The sequence below is a fragment of the Colletotrichum fructicola genome, assembly GCF_000319635.2.
Source record: "Colletotrichum fructicola Nara gc5 chromosome Unknown KSG_Nara_v1_contig01, whole genome shotgun sequence".
Taxonomy (NCBI): Eukaryota; Fungi; Ascomycota; class Sordariomycetes; order Glomerellales; family Glomerellaceae; genus Colletotrichum; species Colletotrichum fructicola.
Window position 1 is genome coordinate 7,264,720 of NW_027094051.1, and position 20,948 is coordinate 7,285,667.

Genomic DNA, 20,948 nt, shown 5'->3' on the forward strand with positions numbered 1-20,948 from the left:
TTATTCCCTTCGTCCTCAATCGTTGACTGCGTCGACGGTGGAGTCCCTGCTTCTATTTTCCCTCTTCTTAGTATTCTTCTTCAACCAGCCAAGGCGTGTTTTACATTGCGTTGCGTTTGCCGTTTGAACGGCATCTTTTCTTCATCTTCTTCCGACAGGATCGTCGATTTTCATCCAACGTCAACACAGCTTGTCTGTTTTCTTTCCTTTTTCTGATATTCTTCTTCTTTCCGCTCCTTTTGTCGTAAACTTTATTCATCCATTTTTCGCCAATCCGCTCGTTGAACGACGCCCGAGCTCTGAGAGCCGAATTCGAGATTTGAACCGCCCGTCCGCCGATCGATTCATCTGTCTGGTGAACTTCAACAACCGCCCCGAGCGCTTCTTTGAAGATAGTTCCCATGTGGCGACGACCGCGATAGCCCGAATTTCCACCCTCTCTCCCGGCGCCAGAAATGGCGCTACTCTCCTCCGCCCTACTGGCCCTCTCGCTAGTCGCCCGCACCCAAGCATGGCCTGCACTACCAACCGATGACGGAGACTTTGGCGCCTTTATGACTCTTCCCGTCATTCCTTATACGACGCAGCACGATGCCAAGGACAACGTTGCCCCGCGAGGGCTTCCTCTACCGGCGGATGAGGGTTCGGAGACGATGATGATGACGCTACCGGTGACTTCGAAGCTGAGGAGGAGACGTGTGAATGGGAACCGCCCGCGGAAGCTTTTGCTCGACGACATTCTGACCGACGACCTGGAGGCTTTGCCTGCCGCTCCAAAGCTCAAGCCCCCGGTCTCAATCAGAGGCTTGCCGGTAGACGATGAAGTCGACATGAAGGCTACCTTCGTCACCTTGCCTGTCATCCACTCCACGAAGCGTGGGGTCTTCAGCCGACAAGTCGAAGCGAAGCTCGCCAACCGTTCAGACGTGGCATACTACGCGCAACGTAAGCTACCGCAACCCCTCTTCTAATATCAAACATTGCCAAGAACCGTGTTTGTGGACTAACAAGAATCAGTCAACATCGGCACGCCCCCACAACCCGTCTACGCCCAGCTTGATACCGGGTCCTTCGAATTGTGGGTGAACCCGGATTGCAGCATACTCAGCGCCTCCGATCAACGCTTCTGTGAGGCCGTCGGCTTCTATGACACCGCCAAATCATCGACCGTTACTCCATTGCGGACGACGAAGACGCTGCGCTACGGCATCGGCGCTGCCAACATCACCTATGTCCGCGACAATCTAGCCCTCGCCGGGTCACGGCAGACGATGCAGAATGTTCAGTTCGGTGTCGCTACGAGCTCGGAAGATCAGTTCGCCGGTATCCTTGGTATTGGTGCGGGTGAAGGAGTCAACACGCGTTACAAGAATCTCATCGACGAACTCGCGGCTCAGAACGTCACTAAGACCAAGGCCTTCAGTCTGGCTCTGGGATCAAAGGATGAGCAGGAAGGGGCCATCATCTTCGGTGGAATCGACACCTCGAAGTTTTCTGGATCTCTGGCTCGCCTACCGATCATTCCTGCCGACCAGTCTCCCGATGGTGTTGCGCGGTACTGGGTTGAAATGACCCAGATGAGCATCACCCCACCGAGCGGACGAACACGATACTACCCGAACAGCAACATGCCTGTCTTCCTCGACAGCGGAGCTACTCTCACCCTGCTGCCTATGGATATCGCGAACACGATTGCGTCCGACTTTGGCTCACCGGGTCTCGATGCTAATGGATTCTATCCCGTCTCCTGTACTCTGGTCAACCTCAACGGAACTGTCGACTTCGACTTTGAAGGGATGAAGATCAAGGTACCATACAAGGAGATGATTCGTGAGCTGCGCACAAGCCCGCCGGTTTGTTACCTTGGCATTGTTCCGAATTCGGATTTCACGCTGTTGGGCGACACCTTCCTGCGTTCAGCCTATGGTACGTTGGAAGCATGATAATTTTCACCGAGAATCCCGCTAACATACCCTTTTAGCCGTGTTCGATCTCGATACTAATGCCGCCTACCTTGCTCAATACGTCAACTGTGGCACCCGGACGATGGCTATCAACCGCCCAGAAGATATTCCTGCCATCAAGGGGTTGTGTCCCGGTGCCCCCGTAACGTCACCGGTCAATAACGGTACCACCACCGTGCCCAACACTGGTGCCGGGACCGGCTCAAACTCCGGATCTGGTTCCGGGTCTGGCTCCGGCACAGGTTCCGGCACAGGATCAAATCTCCCAACCGGCGCCTCTCCAGAGACGTCGGGGCTTCCGTCGGCAGGTTCTGGGTCATCAGCCTCAATATCCTCCTCCAGCTTCGCTGCGATAGTGTCAAGCGTTATCTTGACATGGATGGTCTTGTAAGAGATGGGCGATGGACGGGCATGTATATGTTGGAACGTCTGATAGGACATACGTAAAAGAATCATTGGGCATCATGAGCGGGCTTGGGTACTGTGTGTCTGGCGTACTGGAACGGCGGGGCCTCACTTTCAATTCTTGCATGGTGGAGGGATTAATGATTACTCGGCGCATGGAACGTAGCGAGCATTGTCAAAACCGCCCTGAAATAGATATAATGCAAATCACCACATTGGCTGTGGAACGAGAATGAATCAGGGCCCAGTGATGGAGGAGCTTTTCTCGTGAAAGCCTCTTCTGACCTGCTCACGTCACATCTTTTTCAATATGTGCTGTCAGTGAATAGTATTGTTCGAATTTAGGTTCCAGGTACCGGGCGTCTCCCAGAAACTGCTGTTTCTCGAGGTTTTTGCCTCTTGCCTGCTCAACTATCACTCCGGACGAAAAGAACGAGACATCGCCGGCTCTTCCAACCACCTCTCAATCGATCGGTACATGCCCGCAGTATTGTTGCCCGGCACTAGGTCCAAGTCGATGTCATAGCCCAGCGTGCTCTGCGCCGCGCCAAGATACCTGTAGCCCTGGGGGTACTTGGCCAAAACCTCAGGGGCAAAGGAAGGTACCCTCCCATCGACAGGCACCAACTTGTCCTTCTCGTAGACCAACTTGACGAAGACGGCCTTCCAATCTGTGGTCTTTTCGTAGAAGAACATGAAGCGACAGTCACAGTCGACATCGTATTCGAAGCCGTCGGGGTGTTGGAACCGCTGCGTGATCGTAGCCTTCATCTTGCCGACGGCGCGGTTCTTCTCAGTATTGAGTTCGACAAGGGTACCGCATTCGCGATGCATGATGAAGGCACCGGCTTCTTTCCCTCTGATGGAGATGCGGATGAAGTCTTCGATGGGCTGAGGTCCACTCCAAGCTACACGTGGCTAGTGTGTTAGACTTTTTCACGGGGGAGGAAAAGCGTGCGCACTTGTCCACACGATGGCGTCGTCGGCGAAGAGGGAGCGGTAGTTGGCCCATTCGCTGGCATCGCGGTAGACCGGCCAGCCTTTGCAGAGTTCAGAAACAGCAAAACGTTCGAGGAGCTCAGTGGTGGTGCCACCGAGGTGGGAGTATTGACGGGTGTGGGGGTCCGTCATGATTACTTCTGCTTGCTAGAAATGAAGAGGAACACTAAAGAAGCGAGAGGTAGCTGGACGATGAAGTTGGGAAGAAATCAATGCCGATGATCAAGGTGGCTTGACGTCGAATGGGTAGGTGGTCAACCTAGGTACTTACATTAGTCGAATGGGAAGCTGCAGCTGCAAGGCAAGCAGGAGACAACCCGAGGTGCATCTTTCCATGTAGCTGCGCCCTTGCACCTGCCGTCGGTTTGTAACTCCGCCATCGATGCCATATTTGGAAGCTTCAGCTCTGGGTACGACTGAGTACCTGCTTCCTTCAGAAGTCGTCATGCTTGCAACCTACTCGACCGTGTCGTTCTTGATGTCTGGGCTGTGTCTCACTAACGGTTACTCGTGCAGAACGTCATGCAAGACATGCTATGTTCTAATCTAATGATACTTTCTAATTTCCGTCTTTCTATTCAGGTAATATGTCAGTCCTTATACAGTTTTGATTTTTAATCGCGGTCAATGCTCTGAAATGTCGCTCACGACCAATCTCCGTCATCCGTGATTCTCTCTCCTCGCTCAGCGTATGCCAGAAGCTCATCCACCGTCCATGGTTTGAAGGTGTGTCCCGGAGGCGTGTTCGTGTTTTGGAATGGCTTTCCAGAGAGAATGTGAGCTGAGCACTTGTCATAACTATCGTACGCGTACTGCTCAGGGTTGTGTTCGGAAACCCATCTATCAACCTGCTTGAGAATCGATGAAGGGTTCTTGGCCACAGCATCCCAGTCCGTATTGTGAAAGTTCTCCCGATTCTTGAACCCCATCTTCTGGGCACAAGTCACGCGTTCGAACCTGACGATTGACACGTTTAGACAAAAGACCAAAGTCGACTAATGAAAAGGTACAGACTCACCGGAGTTTGTTTTGAATTCGGAGGGCCAGAGGTGCATCGGTCCTTCCACTTAGATGAAGCAGAGCTGCCAGAGAGAACGCATCCTCGAGTGCCATGGTCGCACCACTCGCCGACGTGGGCAAGAAGGTGTGAGCTGCATCGCCGATCTGAACAACCCTGGCCTTCGGAGAGACCCATTTCTGCCTCGGATTGCGCCACATGAGCTTGAAGTCCACAACTCCATCCTTGGGCGTCATTTTGATAATCTCTTGTATCCAAGGTGCCCACCCTTCCACATATGGCAGAGCATCCTTCGGGTCAGCAGGCTTGGCCCAGTCCTCCTGGGCGTTCCCGTCATCCTAAAACACCGATTATCAGTTAGAATACATGCCAAAGACACGGCTAGTGAATGAAGCATCGACTGACCTTGTGGGTAAGCATCCATATCATATCTTTGGGAGTCTTCCCCATGACCAAATGAGCCCCCGAGCCAAAGAAGAGTCGGCTGACGCATTCAATGTTCCCGATAGCCTCAGCGACCAAAGGATTCTTCAAAGCCAACTCAACAGGAAACGTGCTCCTGAACAGAGCAAAGCCTGAGCTTATAGGTTGCTCCTTGGTGCCGGCTATCAATCGCCACGATCTGGAACCAATGCCGTCCGCAGCAACAGCGATGTCTGCAGAAATCCTCTCTCCGTCTTCAAGCTCAACGCCAGCTTCGTCTTCAGTCTCAAAGTAGTCGACCGCCTTCGCGCCATAGCGAATTGGAATGCCGATGTTGAGAGCATACTGATGCAGCAGCGAATGGAACTCCGACCTGCTCATGCCCAGACCCTCCCCAAGCTTGCCAATCTTACTTCCGTCAAATTTGTATGCATCATAGGATCGGGGAAATGGCGTCTGGTAGCAAGCTTCTAGAAAGCCAGGCCACTGCTTCAAAGTGTGCACCACGGAATCTCCAATGCCGATAATGTCACCTTGACTTTTGGTTAGCGAGAAGATTTTGAGAAGAAGGGCGCTGTTTCGGTGTTACCGTAGTCGTTGAAGTTGGGTCGTCGATCGATGATGCGAATATCATGGCCCTTTCGATATCCTTCGATAGCAAAGCCAAGCCCGGCAATACCACCACCGACAACCAAAATTGAGAGACCAGATGACGGTTCACGCCGTATGATATCGGCGGTCGCGAACTTATTCGTAAGGGAGCCCATTTTTGCTTTTTAACCGGCGGGTGATTATAGAGATGATGTCTGCAAGATTGTTACTATGAAAAAGAAGTTCTTAGAGACCTGCCTTTGAATCTCGATATTTATCTGACTTGAAACGTGAGGCTAGAATCATCACGGGCGGGCATCTCGGGTGAGTTGCGGTGCCGACTTGGCGCGGCATGTGGGGTCGGCCGTGGATCCTGACGATCCTCGGGGTCGGAACGCCCCTAGGTGCCGGACAAACTTGTCAAATCGCTCAGCTAAGACCACCTGCAAGGACAAGAATGCCTGATTGCTTACGGATCGTCCTACTACGAATCGGGTATGATGATCAATACTTGCATCTAATTAAGTTGCATCCAGCCTGGACCGGCCGACGGCAACGTGTAGCTCCCGGCAAGAATTCTCCGATGGCCATAGCTCGTCCTCAGTTGACATCAAACAATGAAACCGGGTACGTGATCGATACGCGAATGCCCATTTGTAATCTGTAGGCATGGTTCATGCGCGAACTCCATATACTCACACTTGCTGAGCCTGTTATGAGCTATCGACTGTGGCAAGACCGGACTTGTCTCAGGGGCTTTGTTAGTCAGCGGGAACAGTCGAGAAATTGAACAGCCCGAGTGGGCGTGCTAGAATCTCCCTTTACGTCGAACCGTCACATCACAAGGCCGGAGGCTTCGACCGGTGTTGTTCACCTCAGATTGTACAGGCACACCGCAGGTTTGTGATGCGTATTCGTATTCGCTTTTGTGTAGGTGGTATCACCGCCAGTTGTGTCTGTAGTAGTACTTATGGGAGCTACGACTTTGTGTTAAATGAAAATCCATGAAGGGCTTTCTGTGGGGAAAGCTCTGCGGTGGGAGTGTAGGTTCGGAACTTGAAGATATGTCATGAGCCACATCCGACATCTCATTGGGCCTTCAAAGCCTTAGAGAGGGTCTTCTTTCTTTGCTTGATCATATACGTGTACATTGTGTAAGACCCTTCACTAATGTTAGATGAAAGACTCTCAAGGAATTGGGCCACCAAATGACTTACCGGGAATATACAAGCACAGGCAGAAGTAGAAGATTGGCGGGATAGCAGTGCTGACTTGACGACCTGACTCAATGGCCTTGTACAATAGCCACCATTCGGACGCAATTCCGATGGGGTACAGTGGATAAAAGAGGGAGTATCTAAGCCAAAGTGGTCAACATGAGGGCTTTTCCAAGTCCCAGGTCACAGATGCAGGTGTGTTTACCTTAGCCAGATAAGGCTAGATGTTGCTTTTCCATGAAGATTCAGAGTCAGGTACGCGTAGCGAACGAAATCTGCAACGGACCACGCCAGTACAAGCGCGAGGTATGCGTTAGATGATGCGGTGCTCTCCGGGAAGCTGAACCACACCATCCAGACAATGATAGTACGGGCAACAACTTGGAGTGCCGTCGTGCCTACGGGCGACTTCACAAGACCTAGCCGATGGCATTCGTCAGAAAATAGCTCATGTAAACCTCGTCCCGGCTCGTCTGCCCATGTCACTCACCGACAGCAGCATGCACCACCTCAATCAACGTGAACGTCTGAACCCATCTCGCCCGTGGCTCTGTCGCCTGAAAAATAGCGAATTTGCCGTGGGGGATGTTGGCAACGGTGCTGATGAAGATAGACGCCCATAGGCACGCGAAAACAGTGTTGTACAGCGTCAAGTACACGACCCGGGGCCCCACTGAGCGCCTAGACGCATCGTCTGCGCCCGCCTTGTTTCCAGCCATTCTGCGCACTTCAACGTCTGCTTCCTGGATGTTGTTCGACGTCGAGTTTGAAATCCTAGATGGAGATAAACTCTGTCCCCAGCGAAATCCATTTCTTTCGCCAAGAAGCTGACTAAGGACAACTCCACTGCCACCCAAAATGGGCATGCCGAGGTCGAGCGCGAGCTGCTAGCCCTGTATGGACGCGGGGCCGATCGGTGACAGCAACCTACACCGAGCCTCTTCACCGAGGATTAAGACAGACATGCTGAAATGCGAGAGCTTGACAGAGTTTTTGATTTTGACTCATCCACGCATGAAAGAAAATGAGACAAATGAACGCAGCCCGTGAGATGATTACCAATAATGCGCATGGGCAGGTTGGAACTTCGGCGCTGTAAAGCAGTTCTCGGAATACCAACTCTGTAGGTGACGTTGGTTGCGGCGGGCGAGAAACTGCCCAAAGCCTAGTTCGAAATAAAAACGATTCAACCAAAAGTTTCATTTCTAAATAAACTGCCTACCAATCAACCAGTGTTTGTAAGCATGCTGAACAAGAGCCGTTGAAAGTGCCGGCCGGCTATTCCATGATTCGTCGGAAAACCCGAGAGCGATCAACACTACGTCGGCCACATTACCTCCGACTTCTCCACAGTCTGGGGGAGTGAGATAGCATCTGGATGCTAAATCGCGGGGTCCCCAGCCGCTCCCCAAGATCTCTCGCAAACATGTTTCCTGAAGTGGAAACATTAGGCACATGAATCCCGGTCCACGTGGACTACGGCGGTGGAAGCAATTTCCTCTTCCAAGAGATGATGCAGTCATTTCTCCCGCAGCTGGTGTTCAGTGCAATAGACGATCAATAAGTCGGCTCGGACTATCTGGTTGTTGGTTCCTGAGCCGACGGGATACCACCCCATAGCGAAAGTGACCAGGGCTGGGCAAAGCTCGACTTGCCCTTGCAGAAGCCGGTGGGATATGGATGCCTGTGATTTCCCAATTTGTAGCAAGCCGGCTCTCATCACCAGCACAGAGCTATCTTATTACGGTGAGACTGGGCTGCCCAAAGTGTCTGATCGTATATATTTACAAGAGCGTGTGCGTTCAACGTCCTTGGTATCTCGTCTCTCCCCACACACACAACGTTCTCTTACCAGCTTCAAAAGATGTTCCGCACTCCGCTGCTGTGTCTGCTCTCTGCATTCCTCTGGGCACAAGACATCATACCAACGGTCAGCGCCGAGTCGATTCAATGTGGCAATCCTTCTTCATTCTCCAAACCGCGCGTCTTCATCCTCTCCGACATCCTGAACGAGCCAGATGACTCCATGTCATTGGTTCGCCTGCTTGTGTATTCAGACCAAATTGACATTCGCGGGCTTTGCGCGACAACATCGTTCTTTTTGAGGAATACGACCCATCCCGAAGAGATGAAGAAGATCGTCAACGCGTACGGCATGGTTGTTGGCAACCTCAATCAACATGTCTCTGCGGATTTTCAGTTCAAGAGCTCCGACGAGCTATTATCCCTCGTCACATCCGGGCCCACGGTCAGTGTTCCATTCACAACCAGCTTTCTGAGGAAGAGAACGATCATAACTAATTACGCCGTTGTCAGGTTTACGGAATGGAGGCTTTGAATTCCACACTCAGCGAAGGCGCAAAATTGCTCATCGAGAAGCTCGAGGAGTCGTCAGATCCCCTGCACGTGAGCCTTTGGGGCGGCGCCAACACTCTTGCTCAGACTCTTCAGCACATACACGCAGAGAAATCTCCAAGTGATGCTGCGCTGCTGCGGTCACGACTCAGGGTCTATGCGATCTCAGATCAAGACGGCACCGGCACGTGGATTCAATCTCAGTGGCCAGACATCTTTTACATTTCTAGCATGCATGGTTTCCTAGAGTTCGGAGACGCAACTTGGACGGGAGTCAACACCAACGCCAACGGACTGGCAAACACCACCAAGATCACAGACGAGTGGATCACCCCGAACATCCGCGTTGGGCCTCTGGGCGCAGCCTATCCCTTGATCGAGTTCAATATGGAAGGAGATACACCAAGCTTCCTGTGGCTCATTCAAAATGGTCTTTCTGCCACCGAGCAGCCGGAACTGGGCGGTTGGGGAGGTCGATACTCTCAGGTGGTCGATGTCGACGGCATCAAATGGTATGGAAACTCGTTGGATGCCCTCACATTGTCTGATGGGACTTCATACTCGAGTATTCAGGCGACGATCTGGCGCTGGAGAGACGCTATGCAGGACGACTTTGCCGCGCGGATGCAATGGACCCTGAACCAGAGCGTCAGCGCCGTTGCTCATCCGCCTCTGGTCAGTGTGAATGGTTCTGCAGGCCCTGAAGTTTTACGATTCGACCTCAAGGCCAATCAGTCCATCATATTGGATGGAGAAAGCACATGTGACGCCGATCATCCTGAGGATTTGAGCCAGCTCGATTTTGAGTGGTTTGAGTATCCTGCAGCACAGGTGTACCCGCCGCAACCAAGTGGCCTTTTTATTCAGCCACTCGCCTCACCCTCTGGTACAAACGGCGTGCTCTCTCTGAACGAAGCTGGATTTGCGAATGTCACGCTTGGTTCAAAGGTTGAGGTGTCGGTTGAAGATAGCGCCTTCACGGATGGCAAAGAATGGCAGGTGGTCTTGCAAGTTCGCACGAAGAAAGGGCCACATCCAATTAGACGTTACAAGAGGATTATAATCACAACCAAGGCCTGATTAGCATCATTTGTTTACAGCTTAGAGGAGGGACGTAGTATTCTAGTAGGCATCATGATAGTGTAATTGGCAAATATTCAAGATGTACGTGATAAAAATTGCACGAGACCGTTCACTGGGGGAAAGATACATTCCATATTCATGATCAGTATGAAGCAAATGATCAAAGAACAAAATCCCGGGGAGTCTACATTCGTGAGAGTAGCAGCACTGACGTGTTTTACCCGCTAGATGTCATGTTGACAGCCGGGTTAAATATGAACAAGGCACCAACCACACTGATCAAAAGTAATACCTGTGCCCCTATCCTCAAAATGGTCATCCACGCATTTGGAACGGTTCTGCCTGGCTTTCCCCCGGTGACGTCAAAAGAAGTCGACCCAAAGCGAGTCCCAGTGATGGACCCGCGAGACAGCCACTGGGGAGATCTAGGTGACCACCTGGATGGCGATGAAAGTACACCGTCAATAGATTGCCATCCCTTAATGTCATGGTTTCCTGTCGCCGGCATGACAGGCGTACTGGCAGGCGTGGATAGCACGGCCCTCCGACGGAATGGATGAGGCATGTCTCCTGGAGGGCCGTACTGTGCGTCACGAGCCGACTGTGGGCTCACGGGGAAAGCGTCAAAGGCCTCGGACTGGGCGGTTGAAGGGGTGAATATCTCGGTAGTCCATAGGATAGTGGTAGTAGTGGGCACCCGCACGGGGCCTAACTTAGTGTATTTGGTTTAGCGATAGGTCTTAATCGGCGTAGGGGGTTTAGCGCAGTTGCTTTAATAAGACGAGGGAATGTTTAGTCTATAGAACAGCATTTCAATAATTCTAAAATAGAAATAGTTAGGCTAGAGGAAAGAGAAAGTTCCACATATTTATAGAATAGAAGATAATAGTACAACCGGGCGCTTCTGTGTCCATCCCCATGAAAATGCGCCGACCACGGCAATATGAAGAACAGTTTCTCTTATAGCAACTTTCAATTCACTTCTATATGGTAATCTTTGGGAGACTCGGAAACAATGTCGCGGGGCAAGTCGAGGTTCGAGTCTGGCAGAATTGTGTAAGACAGAGATTGTGTCAATCTAATTCGTGCTATAGCGGATGGGAAAGGAAAGGACTACAGTTTCGCAATTAATTTACATAATAGAATTATTTAAACCAGAGCTTGGTTTCGTGTACGTCAAACCTCAAAAAGCCACGAGAGTTTGAGGATTCGGCTTATCGTTTCCTTCAGCGTCCGACCAGAGCACGTTCTCGAAACCAACAGCCTTCAGCGTCGACTCCCACAAGTGCTCATCAGCCAAGCAATGCGTACGCCCGTCGTCGAAGCGCCACCACCCCTCGAGCAGCCCAAACACTAGATCCAACCACGACAGCCTCGTCGTGAACTCGACGAGAACCACGAAGCCCCCGGGGCGGAGCAGCTTGCGGATGTTGCCGCAGGACGCCGCGAGGCTCCTGGTGGCGTGGACGCAGTTGGACGACAGCACGGCGTGGAACCGCCCGCACAGCTTCTCGGGGGGCGTCTTCTCGATGTCCAGCGGCACGAACTCGACGCTGCCCGGGGGCAGGTGGGCGTACCTCTTCTTCGCCTCGGCCAGGAAGGAGGACGAGATGTCCGTGTACGTGTACGTGAAGGGGACGGCGTTCTCGACGAGCTTGTCGAGCACGTACTTTGTCGTACCACCGAGGCCGGCGCCGACCTCGAGGATCTCGACGCGGGACGTAACACCCGCGAACGCGCGCCCGATGATCTCGCAGGCGAACTTGGACGCGGCCACGAACATGGGCGCGTTGGTGTAGAACTCCTGCAGCAGGCCGCGGCTCTTGCCGAAGATGAGGCTGAGCGGCTCGATCGCCCCCGCGAGGCACTCGGCCAGCTTGGAGCCCGCGACTTGAAGGAGTTCGTGCTCGCTGTTGTGGAGGGGGTGGTCTCGGATGAGCTGGTTGTAGATCGCCCACGAGGGTGTCTTGTCGACGGGCTGGTAGGTTCGGAGGAACCTGCCGTGCTGGGGCTTGACCAGACCGCCGTCTTGGAGGATTTTGTAGATGATCTGGAGCAGATTTTGGTGCTTGGGGAGAGTGTTGGTGATTTCCAGAGCCTCTCCGGGCGCCAGCGCGTCTAGGTTGCAGCCCATCCGGGCCAGCGATTCGGTGACGAAGGCGAGGACCAACTGTTGCTGGGTAGGGAACACCTCGTCCCAGAACCCGGAGCATCCTGCCTCGTCGGAGAAGCCGAGGACGAGATCAGTTGAGTTCTTGAACGTGTCTCGAATCTTTTGAAGCGCTGCGGGGGACTCGGCAACTTGCGTTAGCATCCTGACCACAGATGATAGAGACTCGTGGGCTGTTGTAAGTGTCATCCATGCACTTCTTGTACTGAATACTAACAGTCTTTTCAGATGCGAGAAAAGCTGGCGACGGCGAGCGCTGCCAACGCAGAGTACTTCCACACCATCGACTCTGCAATGTGCGTTCTATGCCTGGATGATGGCTCCCCAGAGACTGGCGAGGAGATTGCTCGACAAGGCTACATCGGCGACGGATCCAACCGCTGGTTCGACAAGGTGTTGCAGTTCTACGTGACATCCAACGGCACGACCCCCGCCCGTCTTCTGGAATGGCTCTCGGCTGCCATGGACAAGCCATTGCCCGAGAGCCCAGCCAGACTGAACGGAAACTCCTCGTCCCACATTGCGCTGCACGAGTTTGTCCTCGAGACGACGCCCGAGGTCGAGAACCGGATCGGGCTCGTGAGAAAACAATACGTCGACAACACCTCAGTCGCAACCTACGTCCGAGAGGAGCTCACCGAGTTCGGGACCGACTTCCTCGTGCGGTCCAGGGTGTCGGCCAAGGTCGTCGTGGACATCACGTTCCAGCTCGCGCTGCGCCTGTTCTTCGGACACAACGTGCCGTCCTGGGAACCCCCCAGCGCCGCGCACTTCCACACCGGCCGATCCGATGCTGTTCAGAGAGCGGTCCCGGCCGTCGTTGCCTTTTGTGATGCGGCCGCGCAGGCGTACCGGCACCAAGAGGAGTCCGAGCAGGCGGGGAGACTAGCCACCCTGTTGTCGGCCGCGACAAAGAAGATGAACGTCGACATGCAAACCATGCTGAACGGCCGGAGTTACTTGCGCCTCTTCGAGGTCCTAAGCTACCTCTGGCCCGCCGAGGCCGGCAGCACACCCAAGCCACGCTTTTTGGGTGAACACGTCTTCTTCGGCAGGCCTCACCCGCCCGTCTTTGCCCAGAGCAACGGCTTGGAGGGAGACATCATGTTCCAAGACTTTGTGCACCTCATGGCGGATACTGACGGGTTTTGGTCAATCTTGGTCCCGGAGAAGGACAGGTAAGCAACCCCATTCCACGCTGCATGGGATGTTCTAACTCGTTATTGCTGCAGAATTCGCTTTTCCTTGACAGGCGGCTCGCAGGAGCGGACTCGGACGTTTGTTAAGGAGCTTAGATGTGCCGCAAGAATTGTGCGCGGCATTCTTCAGGGGGTTCAGTAGAGTTGGATTATGAGTAGGAGTGGTCAGTTGAACGGAGAGCATCAGTTGGCTCGGGTATCTTCACTCATTTGGCAGGTCAGCTACGTTCGGTAGCATGATTTGAATGTGTAATGTAAGATTCGAATGAGGTTGGCAGCGGAGGAAGCTCTTGGTCCCTCGTTTGGATTGGTAAAGATGAGATTGGACGGTGAAAACCAGGCCAAGCGAGTGAAATGGCGACTGTTGTAAGGTATGTTCTGCCATCTTTGACGGATGATTTTGAGGCTACTATAAATTGAGCCATTTCAGACTTGATCTTGAGATGCCTTGCCACTACCAGACGAGATAGATCGTGATGTGAAGAGGAAACAGGATAATTCATCAAGCCCATGTTCCATCCGGGGCAGACCTACCAAGCTCAATTTTCCGTCAATAACAGTATGCAAGATGGGTCGGGTATGTACCTCGATATAGCTAGTGCTTATCGGAAGTTCATTTATACCTTATGATACCGGCTTTCCCATGGACCCTTCAGTTCCCCCCTCTCACACTTGACGCTCATCTTCTTGCGCCCGATTCATACGCTCCCCTGCCCCCTCACGTCGACATACAGCCCGCCATGTCACCTTCTCGCACCACGTTGGAGCCCCTCAAGCCCTTGGTGCTCATCTGCAGCACGCCGGTCTCGGGCCACATCATACCGATGCTGACGATAGCGGAGCAGCTCGTCTCGCGGGGCTACGACGTCTGCTTCGTGACCGGCTCGGGCTACCGTCGACGCGTAGAGGCCGCCGGCGCGTCGTTCGTCTCGGTCGAAGGATACGGCGACTTTTATGACCTGACTTCGTGGGATCTGGACCCGTCCTGTAAGTGCTTCCGTTTACTCATATGGCGGTGTAAATAGCGTCGATATTCCATGTATCTAATCACTCCAAGCCGAATTTCCCCCCTCTAAACTCACCACGGAGCAAACGCTAATCACACCCATCCGCAGGGCCCGAGGGCAAGAAGCACTTGGAAGGCACGGATTGCTTCATCCACGACCTGGTACACATATTCTGCAGATCCATCCCCTCGCAGCACCACGCCCTCCAAACCGCCCTGGGAACGCTCGCCTCAAAGCACCCGGGACGGCCCACCATCCTCCTCACAGAGAGCCTCAACTTCGCAGCCATGCCCATCCTCCACGGCGCCCCGGGCCTCCGTTCCACGGGATACATGGTCATCGGCCTCAACCCCATGATGCTCTCCAGCATCGACCACCCGCCCTTCGGTTCCGGCTTGCCCCCGGATGCCTCCCCGGCCGGCCGAGCTCAGCACGCCGCCGCCAACGCAGCTCAAAGGGAAACCTTCGCCGCAGCCCAGTCCTCCTACGCGGAGGCCCTCGCGAAGCTGGCCGCGGCGCGGGAACCGGAAACCTTCCTCCTCGACGCCCTCTACCACCTCCCGGACCGCTTCGTGCAAATGTGCGTACCCAGCGTCGAGTACCCCCGTTCCGACGCGCCCCCGGGCCTCCGCTTCTCCGGCGGCTACCCCAACGGTCCCAAAGACCCCTTCCACCCGCGCCCGGCCTGGTGGCCCGAGGTCGTCACCGCGAAGGCTGCCGCCCGCAAGCTCGTCTTCGTCTGCCAGGGCACCGTGGCAATGGACCTCACGCAGCTCGTCGTCCCCACGATGGCCGCCCTCGCGGGCCGCGAGGACGTCCTCGTCGTGGTCGCCGTGGGGCGCAAGGGCGCGAGCCTGCCGCGTGGCCTGGAGGTGCCGCCCAACTGCAGGGTGACGGATTACGTGCCGTACGACGAGGTGCTCCCCCACTGCGGCGTCTTCGTCACGACGGGCGGGTACGGGGCGTTCCAGCGGGCGGTTCGGAACGGGACGCCGTTGGTGGTGGCCGCCGCGACGGAGGAGAAGCCGGAGACGGCAGCGAGGGCGGCGTGGGCCGGGGTCGGGGTGGACCTGAGGACGGGGGATCCGTCGGTCGAGCAGCTCCGGCGGGCCGTGGGGGAGGTGCTCGAGGATGGGAGGTACAAGGCCAGGGCGGCGGAACTGCAGATGGAGGGGGCCGGGTTTGACCCCATGGACGTGGTTGTGGGAAACGTGGAGGAGTTGGCGGCGGAGAAGGCTGCGCTGAGGACGCCGTGAAGACCCGCGTCCGCGAATTAGACACACAGAGAAGCTATCCAATGTGATGGGATCAAAGTGTTGACATCATCGTGTTCCTCGTTCCGAGACCCTGTCGGCGTGTCAGACCGACTCGGCAGATGCAGTACAGGATGAGGCCATTCAGGCTTCCGTATTCACAATCCTTCCAGACCGATCCGACTAGAGTCCCCCCCACGCCCCAGTTGCCGAGAGATAGAAGCGGGCGGAGCATGACAGGTTACACGAACGCCGATGGCTAAGCTCAATCGGCGAGGTCGCGAGTGGCAATCTAGCCATGCAGTAAGACGGAGACGGCCCTTCGGCTGCACGATCCATGTCTCTTGCAGACCCTCCGAGACCACCCCGGCCAACCCACCCACACCATACCAGCAACCTCCGATGGTTACGAGCACGGCATGGGGCCCCGAGGCCGAGATAACCGTACGGATGGCGTGAAGAGAAGGTTGATACCTCTGGGCGGCGTAGTGTTCTGACCCGCCGGTAAGCCAGCAGATATTCACCGGTATCAAAACATCCCCCCGCGATGCGTTCTCACTCGCATCTCTCCGTCGTGGCATAGAGTGAGAGGTGTTGTCGAGATGAGCACAACCGGCATGCTGAACCTCTCGCGAGGGACCGTTGGTCTCTGCGTCCTCGTCGTGCTCGCCGTCTCCACGCTCTCGAGGTTCTTCCTCGCGAGCTGCCGGCCCAGGAACTTCCCGCCAGGCCCTCGGACAGTCCCCTTCCTGGGAAACATCACCCAAGTACCGAAATCAAAGGGCTTCCTAAAGTGCGTACCCTCAGAACGCATCTGTTCCATCCCCATACTAACAGCGAAACCCCAAGATTCCACGACCTCGGGGCCACCTTCAGCTCCATCATCGGCCTCAAACTAGGCTCCCAAAACTTCGTAATCCTAAACAACTACAAACACGTACGAGAGTAAGGCAACCTCCCTCCCCCTCCCCTTCAACATACCTAACACCCAAAACCCAAAAGACTCTTCGACAAGCGCGGCTCAATCTACTCCTCCCGCCCCCGTACCTACGTCGCAAACACCCTCGTCTGCCCGGGCGACATTCACCTCCTCCTCCTCCCCTACGGCCCCGCCTGGCGCGTCCAGCGCCGCGTAGTCCAGTCCCTCCTCGCCGTCAACCGCGTCGACGCCGTCCTCCCCGTCCAGGACGCCGAGGCCACGCAGACCCTCTCCGACCTCCTCCGCGACCCGGCGGGCTACTACGACCACGTGCGGCGGCACACCACCGCCGTCGCCCTCGCCGCCGTGTACGGCGTGCGCGGCGCCCGCTTCGACTCGCCCAACGTGCGCGCGCTGTACGCCGCGCAGGACGAGTTCACCGCCGTGCTGGAGCAGGGGGCCACGCCGCCGGTGGACGCGTTCCCCTTCTTGAAGATGGTGCCCGCGGCGCTGGCGGGGTGGAAGAGACGGGCCGCGAGGGTGAGGAGGGAGCAGATGGGGTTGTATCTCTCGCTGGTGGCGGGGACGAGGGAGAGGATCCGGGAGGGGAGGAGCCCGGATTGCTTTTTGGGGGAGATGCTGAGGGATCAGGAGAAGAATGGGTTGGATGACGAGCATTTGGCGTACCTGGCCGGGAACCTGGTGTGTATCGACTGGGAAGCTAATGTCGTGCGTGTTGCTGATAGTTTGCAGATGGAAGCCGGCTCGGATACCACGGCTTCGACGTTACTATCCTTCCTCCTCGCGATGATCAAGTACCCGAAGGACTTCCGTAAAGCACAGGAAGAAGTCGATCGGGTCTGCGGCCCCCTGCGGTCCCCGACGTCAGAAGACATCGGCCGTTTACCCTTCATCGAGGCGTGTATGAACGAGGTGACACCCTCCCCTTCCCCCTTTCCCCCCCCTCCTCCCCCAAAAAGCTTCACCTAACGCAGAACCCCCAGACCCTCCGCTGGCGCCCCGTAGCAGCCGGCGGCGTCCCGCACATGCTCACGCAGGACGACACGTACCAGGGCTACCGCCTGCCCAAGGGCACCGTCTTGGTCGCCAACACGTGGGCGATCCACTACGACGAGGACGAGTACGAGAACCCGGCCGAGTTCGCGCCGGACCGCTTCGTGAGGGAGAAGTACGGGACGCGCGACCCCGTCGACGAGAGCGCTGACGACCACCGGCGCGTGCTGTATGGGTTCGGCGCGGGCAGGCGGGTGTGTCCGGGGCAGCGGCTGGCGAGGAACTCGCTGGTGATTGACACTAAGCCCTGAGTAGTAGTTCCGAGAACTGTTGTGACTGACTTCTACCGATAGATATTGAACATGGCCAAGATCGCGTGGGGGTTCGATCTCTCGCCCGGGGAGGGGGAGGTAGACGTCGACGTCGGCACGGCGTACACGGACGGGTTCCTGATCGCGCCCAAGAAGTTTCCGATCACGATCCGGCCGAGGTCCGAGAGGCATGCTGCGGTGATTGAGGAGGAGCAGAGGAGGGCTGAGCCTTTCTTCGCAAAGTACGCGGCATGACTCAACGTAGCGATGGAGTAACTCGAGATTCAGTCTCGCAAAATGGCGTGTGATGTGTTCTGTAACCGCCATAAGAGCGGTGACCCTCACCCGTTATATTATGTTTTTGTGCATACCTCTGGTTGTCTGAAGTTTTATCCAGGTTTTAACTGTCCGTGTAATCTCATTCCATTGGTCTGAACTAAACTCCCGCAGGCTCTTAGACTGCCGCATCACATTTCCCAAGTTCTATTCGTTGTCAAAACCTGCTTCTGATCACATAAGATATCTAATCCCTTTGGTATACCACAATTCCGAGTACACTCCATGTCCTGTACTCCTTCCGGTGCTGGATTCCATGGACGCATGCTTTGCCGCCAAGCATCGCCGTGAAGGTGAGCCGCCTCAACAGCCGTACAATGCGACTCGTCAGAGACATCTCGATGATCTTTACGAGTAGGATATCCACCCCAGCCTAAAGTATATGAGTCAAAGATAATGGCCTGGGGCTCCATGACTTCATCTCGGTAGACGGTGCGGTACATCGCCCACTCCAGCTGAGCCTTCTTGTCAAAGTAACCATCTCTGACATCTACGGCGAAAACCCGATCTCGTGATTCGACCGCATGCCACTCTCCCACCTTGGAGTCAGCACAGGAGTGGCAATTTATGTCTCGGCCTCTCTCTGAAAGCCGTTTCAGTCGACAAGTTTTCATCCAACAGTTCATGCCAACCCGGTGCCTAGAAGGGCATTTGATTCGCATCGCCGCATGGCCTTCCAAAGGCCATCCCATCTCCTTTTCACAGATAGCACACTCCCTGTCCTCATCTGAAAGCGCAGCGATTTCCTCCTCTGACAAAGGCATCACAGTGTTTTGTATCGCCGCCGCGCTCGCAAACTCGTCTTCCCGATGGAGCGAGCGGTTTCGGTGGAAATAATGATGCATCCCTAGCATCCGCAGCTGGTCGAACCAGGCATCACCGCCAAACCCCACAGGTTCGCCGAAAAGTAGTTTTCTTTCGGGCATCGGGCGTGCGCCTTGCCTGCAGAGTTCAGCAAGCTTGCTCGCGCAGGCCGGCGTGAGCTGAGGATCTTTGCCCCAATCCTCCATTTCGAAGAATAAGATATTCTTGAATATGCGCATGACTTGAAACATGCGCAGGAACGTGAGGCCACAGTCGTTGATTACCAAGTTGTTTGCTGTGTTGATGAGACGCATACGGAAATTCAACTCGATCTCCTTGACAGAGTCATATTCGTTCCCGTAGTGGCCGAGAAACTTTTCGTACCATGCTTCGATGCCGCCTTCTTTCATGTTCCAATCATGCTCCATGCTTTGGCTCATTATTATGTGCGCTTTGTCGTTGTCCCAAATGTCCATGAAAAAAGGGATGACCTGGATCTCACCGACCGACGTCGGCCGCTTCAGGTGATTGAGCTGGCTCAAGTCAGACTGCCCTGCCATCTTCGCCATTGCTTCATCGCGAAAAGTGTGGCCTGCGTTCACCGGATCGTCCCACGCGTATTCCTTCTTTTGTTCGTTGACGTAGACTATTTTACCTCCAACGAGCACTGGAGTAGGATGGGTGCCTTCTCTGGGGTAAAGATAGGTTCGAGCAACAGTCTGTCGCATTGCTACAGCAATATTGTGTAGCTCCGGCTCTATGTTGGTCCTGTTGCAATCGCATAGGCCACCCTTGTCGAAATGATCCTTGCTGAAGCGGCAAGCCATTTCCATCTTCGACGTGCGGTAAAGTTGGAGATGGTCCTCATCGGCGGGGATAATAGGCCATCTTGGGACTGTTGATGTTATCATGATGTCGCACAACGCTTGTGCGTAAGACATGGTGGCCTCCTCTTCCCGTGCACTTCGCGGGTTGACGCCCGTCGGCGCTCCTGATAAGGGGCCTTGCCATCTGCGTGACAATGGCTTCGTGACGGGCTCCACGAATTTCCCGGTACAGTTATGGCAGGGGAAGGGGTATTTTTCGTCACACACGGAGAGAACATCTGGTTTGATGCAGAGTTCGTAGAGGGGATTCGCGCAGCGGACGAGGTATTGATGAGTGTGGGTGTCAACGGCGCCGTTGGCCTGGCAGGAAAAGTGTCTGCTCAAGAAGATACACATTGTCACAGCAGTCAGTAGTCGAGGAAGAAAGAAGACTAGTGGAACTGTGCTGTCGAAAATGGTCAAAAGAGGAAAACGAAAAGAAAAACACAGCAAGAGCACGTGGCCTTTAAGAATGGCCAGCAAGGACCCTTTTCACCTCGAGTATTCTGATTTCATCGCCACGACCGCAAACCATCAGTGTCTATGACTTGTAAGGGGGGCATTCGAAAGTCCCCAGAGCAGGCTTGAAGAGGTGGTACGAGCCATTGTCCTTGGGTTCTTCAGGGTAATGGAGGAATTGGGTAACTCGCAGTCTTTGTTGCCTTTCTCCCACAATAGCGAGGGCCTCTGATACAGCATTGCCTGTTGTTAATAGAAGCATTGCATGTTTGTCCCAAAATTCATCGTCGAGAGGGACATACACGTAGAGGAATAGATGCTAGCCCGGTTCAGATTGTAAGTTGAAGGAGAATCGCAGCCGCAACGAAAATAGGAGCTCATTGTCTCGGTACGTCTCCGACGGCACCTACAATCTGACAACGGCCCTTGCTGCAAGTCATTGTACATGGGCAACACATGGCACTTGCCGAGTGCAGCTTCCAGTGTAATAAGACAGATACTGTAAGATGAATTGTCTTCTTTCCCCAGGCAATGTTGGTGCCCAATAGGTTTGGA

General features: G+C 54.7%; 10 protein-coding genes across 10 annotated transcripts; 5 read left to right on the forward strand and 5 right to left on the reverse strand.

Moving 5' to 3' along the window:
• Positions 1-455: 455 nt before the first annotated feature.
• Positions 456-2,355, forward strand: opsB-0 (putative aspartic-type endopeptidase opsB; the record flags this gene model as incomplete). The annotated part of the gene is made up of 3 exons (XM_032029102.1): positions 456-945; positions 1,018-1,926; positions 1,982-2,355. The coding sequence occupies 3 exons, from the start codon at positions 456-458 to the stop codon at positions 2,353-2,355; spliced, it is 1,773 nt and encodes a 590-aa protein (XP_031891389.1).
• A 428-nt stretch (positions 2,356-2,783) lies between these two features.
• CGGC5_v002061 (PEP2-like protein) lies at positions 2,784-3,500 on the reverse strand (the record flags this gene model as incomplete). The annotated part of the gene is made up of 2 exons (XM_032029103.1): positions 2,784-3,277; positions 3,332-3,500. The coding sequence occupies 2 exons, from the start codon at positions 3,498-3,500 to the stop codon at positions 2,784-2,786; spliced, it is 663 nt and encodes a 220-aa protein (XP_031891398.1).
• A 512-nt stretch (positions 3,501-4,012) lies between these two features.
• Positions 4,013-5,576, reverse strand: fsr3-2 (FAD-dependent monooxygenase fsr3; the record flags this gene model as incomplete). The annotated part of the gene is made up of 4 exons (XM_032029104.1): positions 4,013-4,325; positions 4,387-4,724; positions 4,792-5,342; positions 5,399-5,576. The coding sequence occupies 4 exons, from the start codon at positions 5,574-5,576 to the stop codon at positions 4,013-4,015; spliced, it is 1,380 nt and encodes a 459-aa protein (XP_031891399.1).
• A 912-nt stretch (positions 5,577-6,488) lies between these two features.
• Positions 6,489-7,336, reverse strand: CGGC5_v002063 (putative very-long-chain (3R)-3-hydroxyacyl-CoA dehydratase; the record flags this gene model as incomplete). Its single annotated transcript, XM_032029106.1, has 4 exons — positions 6,489-6,562; positions 6,618-6,757; positions 6,823-7,036; positions 7,108-7,336. 4 exons carry the CDS (start codon positions 7,334-7,336, stop codon positions 6,489-6,491), a joined length of 657 nt encoding a protein of 218 aa, XP_031891196.1.
• A 1,145-nt stretch (positions 7,337-8,481) lies between these two features.
• Positions 8,482-10,052, forward strand: CGGC5_v002064 (uncharacterized protein; the record flags this gene model as incomplete). Its single annotated transcript, XM_032029107.1, has 2 exons — positions 8,482-8,865; positions 8,934-10,052. The coding sequence occupies 2 exons, from the start codon at positions 8,482-8,484 to the stop codon at positions 10,050-10,052; spliced, it is 1,503 nt and encodes a 500-aa protein (XP_031891195.1).
• Positions 10,053-11,238: 1,186 nt separating this feature from the next.
• mpas-1 (Methylphloroacetophenone synthase) lies at positions 11,239-12,369 on the reverse strand (the record flags this gene model as incomplete). Its single annotated transcript, XM_032029108.1, has 1 exon — positions 11,239-12,369. The coding sequence occupies one exon, from the start codon at positions 12,367-12,369 to the stop codon at positions 11,239-11,241; it is 1,131 nt and encodes a 376-aa protein (XP_031891194.1).
• An 84-nt stretch (positions 12,370-12,453) lies between these two features.
• sdnO (Highly reducing polyketide synthase sdnO) lies at positions 12,454-13,566 on the forward strand (the record flags this gene model as incomplete). The annotated part of the gene is made up of 2 exons (XM_032029109.1): positions 12,454-13,403; positions 13,458-13,566. 2 exons carry the CDS (start codon positions 12,454-12,456, stop codon positions 13,564-13,566), a joined length of 1,059 nt encoding a protein of 352 aa, XP_031891193.1.
• Positions 13,567-14,164: 598 nt separating this feature from the next.
• On the forward strand, positions 14,165-15,687 carry ugtA1-3 (UDP-glucosyltransferase A1; the record flags this gene model as incomplete). Its single annotated transcript, XM_032029110.1, has 2 exons — positions 14,165-14,411; positions 14,540-15,687. 2 exons carry the CDS (start codon positions 14,165-14,167, stop codon positions 15,685-15,687), a joined length of 1,395 nt encoding a protein of 464 aa, XP_031891192.1.
• A 599-nt stretch (positions 15,688-16,286) lies between these two features.
• On the forward strand, positions 16,287-18,183 carry patH-1 (Cytochrome P450 monooxygenase patH; the record flags this gene model as incomplete). The annotated part of the gene is made up of 6 exons (XM_032029111.1): positions 16,287-16,477; positions 16,534-16,629; positions 16,687-17,305; positions 17,357-17,536; positions 17,608-17,907; positions 17,971-18,183. 6 exons carry the CDS (start codon positions 16,287-16,289, stop codon positions 18,181-18,183), a joined length of 1,599 nt encoding a protein of 532 aa, XP_031891191.1.
• A 928-nt stretch (positions 18,184-19,111) lies between these two features.
• Positions 19,112-20,009, reverse strand: CGGC5_v002069 (uncharacterized protein; the record flags this gene model as incomplete). The annotated part of the gene is made up of 2 exons (XM_066150918.1): positions 19,112-19,206; positions 19,385-20,009. The coding sequence occupies 2 exons, from the start codon at positions 20,007-20,009 to the stop codon at positions 19,112-19,114; spliced, it is 720 nt and encodes a 239-aa protein (XP_066009974.1).
• Positions 20,010-20,948: the final 939 nt, after the last annotated feature.